At 35.3% G+C, this 3373-nt stretch overlaps 1 protein-coding gene across 1 annotated transcript in view; it reads right to left on the reverse strand.

Moving 5' to 3' along the window:
* The window catches only part of LOC106677723 (cuticle protein-like), a 7129-nt gene extending 5773 nt beyond the window's left edge, over positions 1–1356 (reverse strand). Inside the window, exons 1-3 of the mRNA XM_014415811.2 lie at positions 1326–1356; positions 678–1240; positions 372–388 (exon numbers count right to left, since the gene is read on the reverse strand). Of these exons, the coding sequence (XP_014271297.2) occupies positions 372–388; positions 678–1240; positions 1326–1337 (592 nt within the window). The 5' untranslated portion in view covers positions 1338–1356. The remainder of the gene's footprint in view (positions 1–371; positions 389–677; positions 1241–1325) is intronic.
* Positions 1357–3373: the final 2017 nt, after the last annotated feature.

Below are 3373 nucleotides of genomic sequence, written 5' to 3' on the forward strand. Positions count from 1 at the left end.
AAGATGGGGGAAATCTCCCGAAACGTTGCTGTATGAAATGAAATAAACTATTATAGTTTAATAAGGAAGAAATTGTGTCATTCACTAAATCCATACAATGAATTTGGAAATTTGTAAAGTTGTTTTGACTAGTAAACAAATAATTGCATTGTTAGTTAAGAACTTAATGGAATTACATTTGTATTAATTTAATTTTTTTAAATAAAGGAAAGAAAAAATAATAAATACAAATTAAAGACAAAAAGAGACACAAGAATTATTATAGTAAACCAGGGAAGAGCTTAATTATAAAATTCACTAGTAAAACACAACGCCAATTCTGTTTTTTGTTTATTAATAAGGAATTAATTAATTTATCTGGGTTTAGTTACTGAAACCTGAAACATTACTAAAACAGTTAATGAATCCAAAGATCAAAAAAGTAAAATAGTATTGCTTCAAATTTAGTTGGAATTTCCAGAAGAAAGTAAACTAGAGTTAAAAAAACTACTATTACGAACTCAGTGATTTCGTACACATATTTATAGGTGACTCATTAATGTGTTTCAACGGCAGTTGTAGAAGCATATAGGAGCATATGGACAGAAAAATTAGATTGTAAAAAAAATTGGAAAAAAAAAATTGGACTTGTAATTTAATAAATTATTTATTTACAATGCATTAATAAAACTTAATGCAGAAGGGTAGTAGCGTAAGCTGGAGCATAGGCCCTAGCGGCGAGTACTGGAGGATGAGCGACGGCGACTGGAGCATGTGCGACGGCAACTGGAGCATGGGCAACAGCAACTGGTGCGGGATGTGCAGCAGCATCCTTGTGGACGTAGGCGTTGAATCCGTTGACTGGGTCCGCGGTGTAGTCTACGGTCCTGATGGAACCGTCGGGTTCAGCAAGAGAGTAGCTACCCTGTACGACATCTCCGTCACGGGTCTCATGCTGTCCCTTGGAGTCTCCAGTGGAAGCGTCATTGACAGAGTAAGAGAAGGAGTAGGATGGATGTGGGTCGTATTCCTCAACCCTGGGGGCAACAGCGACGGCGGGGGCAGCGTGGGCAATAGCGACTGGAGCATGAGCTACGGCTACTGGAGCGTGTGCGACGGTGGCTACTGGAGCAGCATAAGAAGCATAAGGCCTAGCGTAGGCGAGTGGCCTGGCGTATGCCAGAGGTCTGGAGTAGGCGAGTGGAGCGTGAGAGATCAGCTGAGCGGAGGCAACGCCGAAGACGGCGGCGATCAGGAGTACCTGTAAAATAACATTGTTGAAATTAAGAAGTATTTTCAATTTATGTAGAAGTACTAAGACTGCTAAAGATATCCTGAGCACTCACAAGACGTGCCATGGTTGAGGACTCAGGACGAACTGGGGCAGAGAGGGCCGGCTCCTCCTATATAGCTGGTCAGTTACGGCCTTGCCCTTGTCCATCTCCTGTCGTTCGAAATTCGAGAACTTTCACATTTGGATTCGATGTATTTATATTTTTGGAAATCATTAATCAGCATGACCTATTACGATATTCCTCTTATTTATTTCAAACTCATCGAAAGACTTTACACCGTAATATTATGAATGGACAATTGTACTTGATTTCAGACTTTGGTAATTTAAGAAAGTCCTTTATATTCTCGTTCATAACAAAATCGAATGATTGTGTGGCTATTATTTTTTATAAGTGATTTTATTAAAAATATCTATTTTTAGCTACATTCATATTCGTTTAATTACACCATTATATACACCAAGTGCATTTGTTAATAATATATATTACTAACTCGAAGATACATCTTTAATTAGAAGCATTAAAATAAACAACTACTATTTTATTATTTTATGACATTTATACAATATGCTGATGTTAGAAATATTATAATGTATATTAATTCGGTTTCTCGACATTCTAGAAAAGTTAATTGGAGCATTAGTTGCTTCTCAATCTAACCGTTTGGGTGCAACAAATAGAATTATCAAAATAAAATAACATTCAAAAGGCAATCCAAGGTATCATCACCCAGATATACATATAGTATACCTCATATATGTATGTACCAGCTATTCAATAACATCATTATAGGAGGGTATGAAAAAAAAAAAAAAAAAAAAAAAACATTCAAATAAATAATAAACTAATTTAAATTGAAGGTTCAATACAATAGTTAATAATTGCTGTAATTACATGGTTCTATATTTAAAAAAAACATTTCCCATTCATAACAAAAAGTGGAATGATATTTTGATTATACTTTTACGTGCTTTCCATACTAGAACGAGACTCAAATCTCTTCTTACATTTCATTAATTTATTTTCTGTATCTTGGGACATTTGAACGCTAATCTTTCTGTATACCCAAGGAAACACAAGTTGGGAGCATACCATCACGAAGCCGTAACATATCCAGTAAAGATTACAATCTCAAATTTCAATATTATTAGCGCTGATGACACATGTATACTTTCTGTAAACAACGACACAACTAATGCATCACGAGCACTACAGGCACACATAACATCTATTGAAGAATGGTGTAAAAACTGGAGAATCAAAATAAACCCTGACAAATCCCACCAGATCACCTTTACTCTCCGTCGTAATCCTCTGCCCTCCTGTCCTACAGTATCCTGTCTAAATACACCACTAATGCCTGTTGAACAGATTCGATACTTAGGACTCCATCTTGACAAGAGACTTACTTGGAATCCACACACAAGACTGAAACGACAAGAAACTGCTTGTCTTCTACAACATTTACTTGACAAACGCTCTAAACTTCCCATTCACTACAAAAAATTAGTATACACTACAATAATCAGACCAATATGGACATATGGAATTGAGTTCTGGGGCTCCATCAAACCATCAAATTCTTCCCACATCCAATCGTTACAATCCAAAATCCTACGTAAAATCCTTGATGCTCCTTATTACGTCACAAATAAACTCATTCACAAAGACCTTAACTTCCCATTCGTTGCAGATTTGACCCAAAACAGATATGCGTCTTTTCATTCAAAACTCCTTAACCATCCTAACCCATTAATTCTTAATCTTTCATCCTTAACAATCCCTGATAATCCTCCGAGGCGTCTGAAAAGAAGATGGCCACGGGACCTTCTAATTTAAATTAATGTTTGAAGTACCACCAATGGGTGGTTCCTTCCCAAGATTTTCAAGTGTATACGAAACATACTACATTTACCTATTGTATTATTTAGTACAGTTGTAAATTACATTAAATAAATAATTTAAAAAAAAATATTATTAGCCGCTAACTTCCGTCAAAAATTACAAATACCTTTAACAAGATATAAAAAGTACATTCCGTCATTTAAAATGAATAGGTTTATTCATCTGTAGTTTTTTTTTTTTTATTAAATTATTTG

This window comes from Halyomorpha halys, unplaced genomic scaffold (genome assembly GCF_000696795.3).
Source record: "Halyomorpha halys isolate HHAL.00 unplaced genomic scaffold, Hhal_1.1 Scaffold107.1, whole genome shotgun sequence".
NCBI lineage: Eukaryota > Metazoa > Arthropoda > Insecta > Hemiptera > Pentatomidae > Halyomorpha > Halyomorpha halys.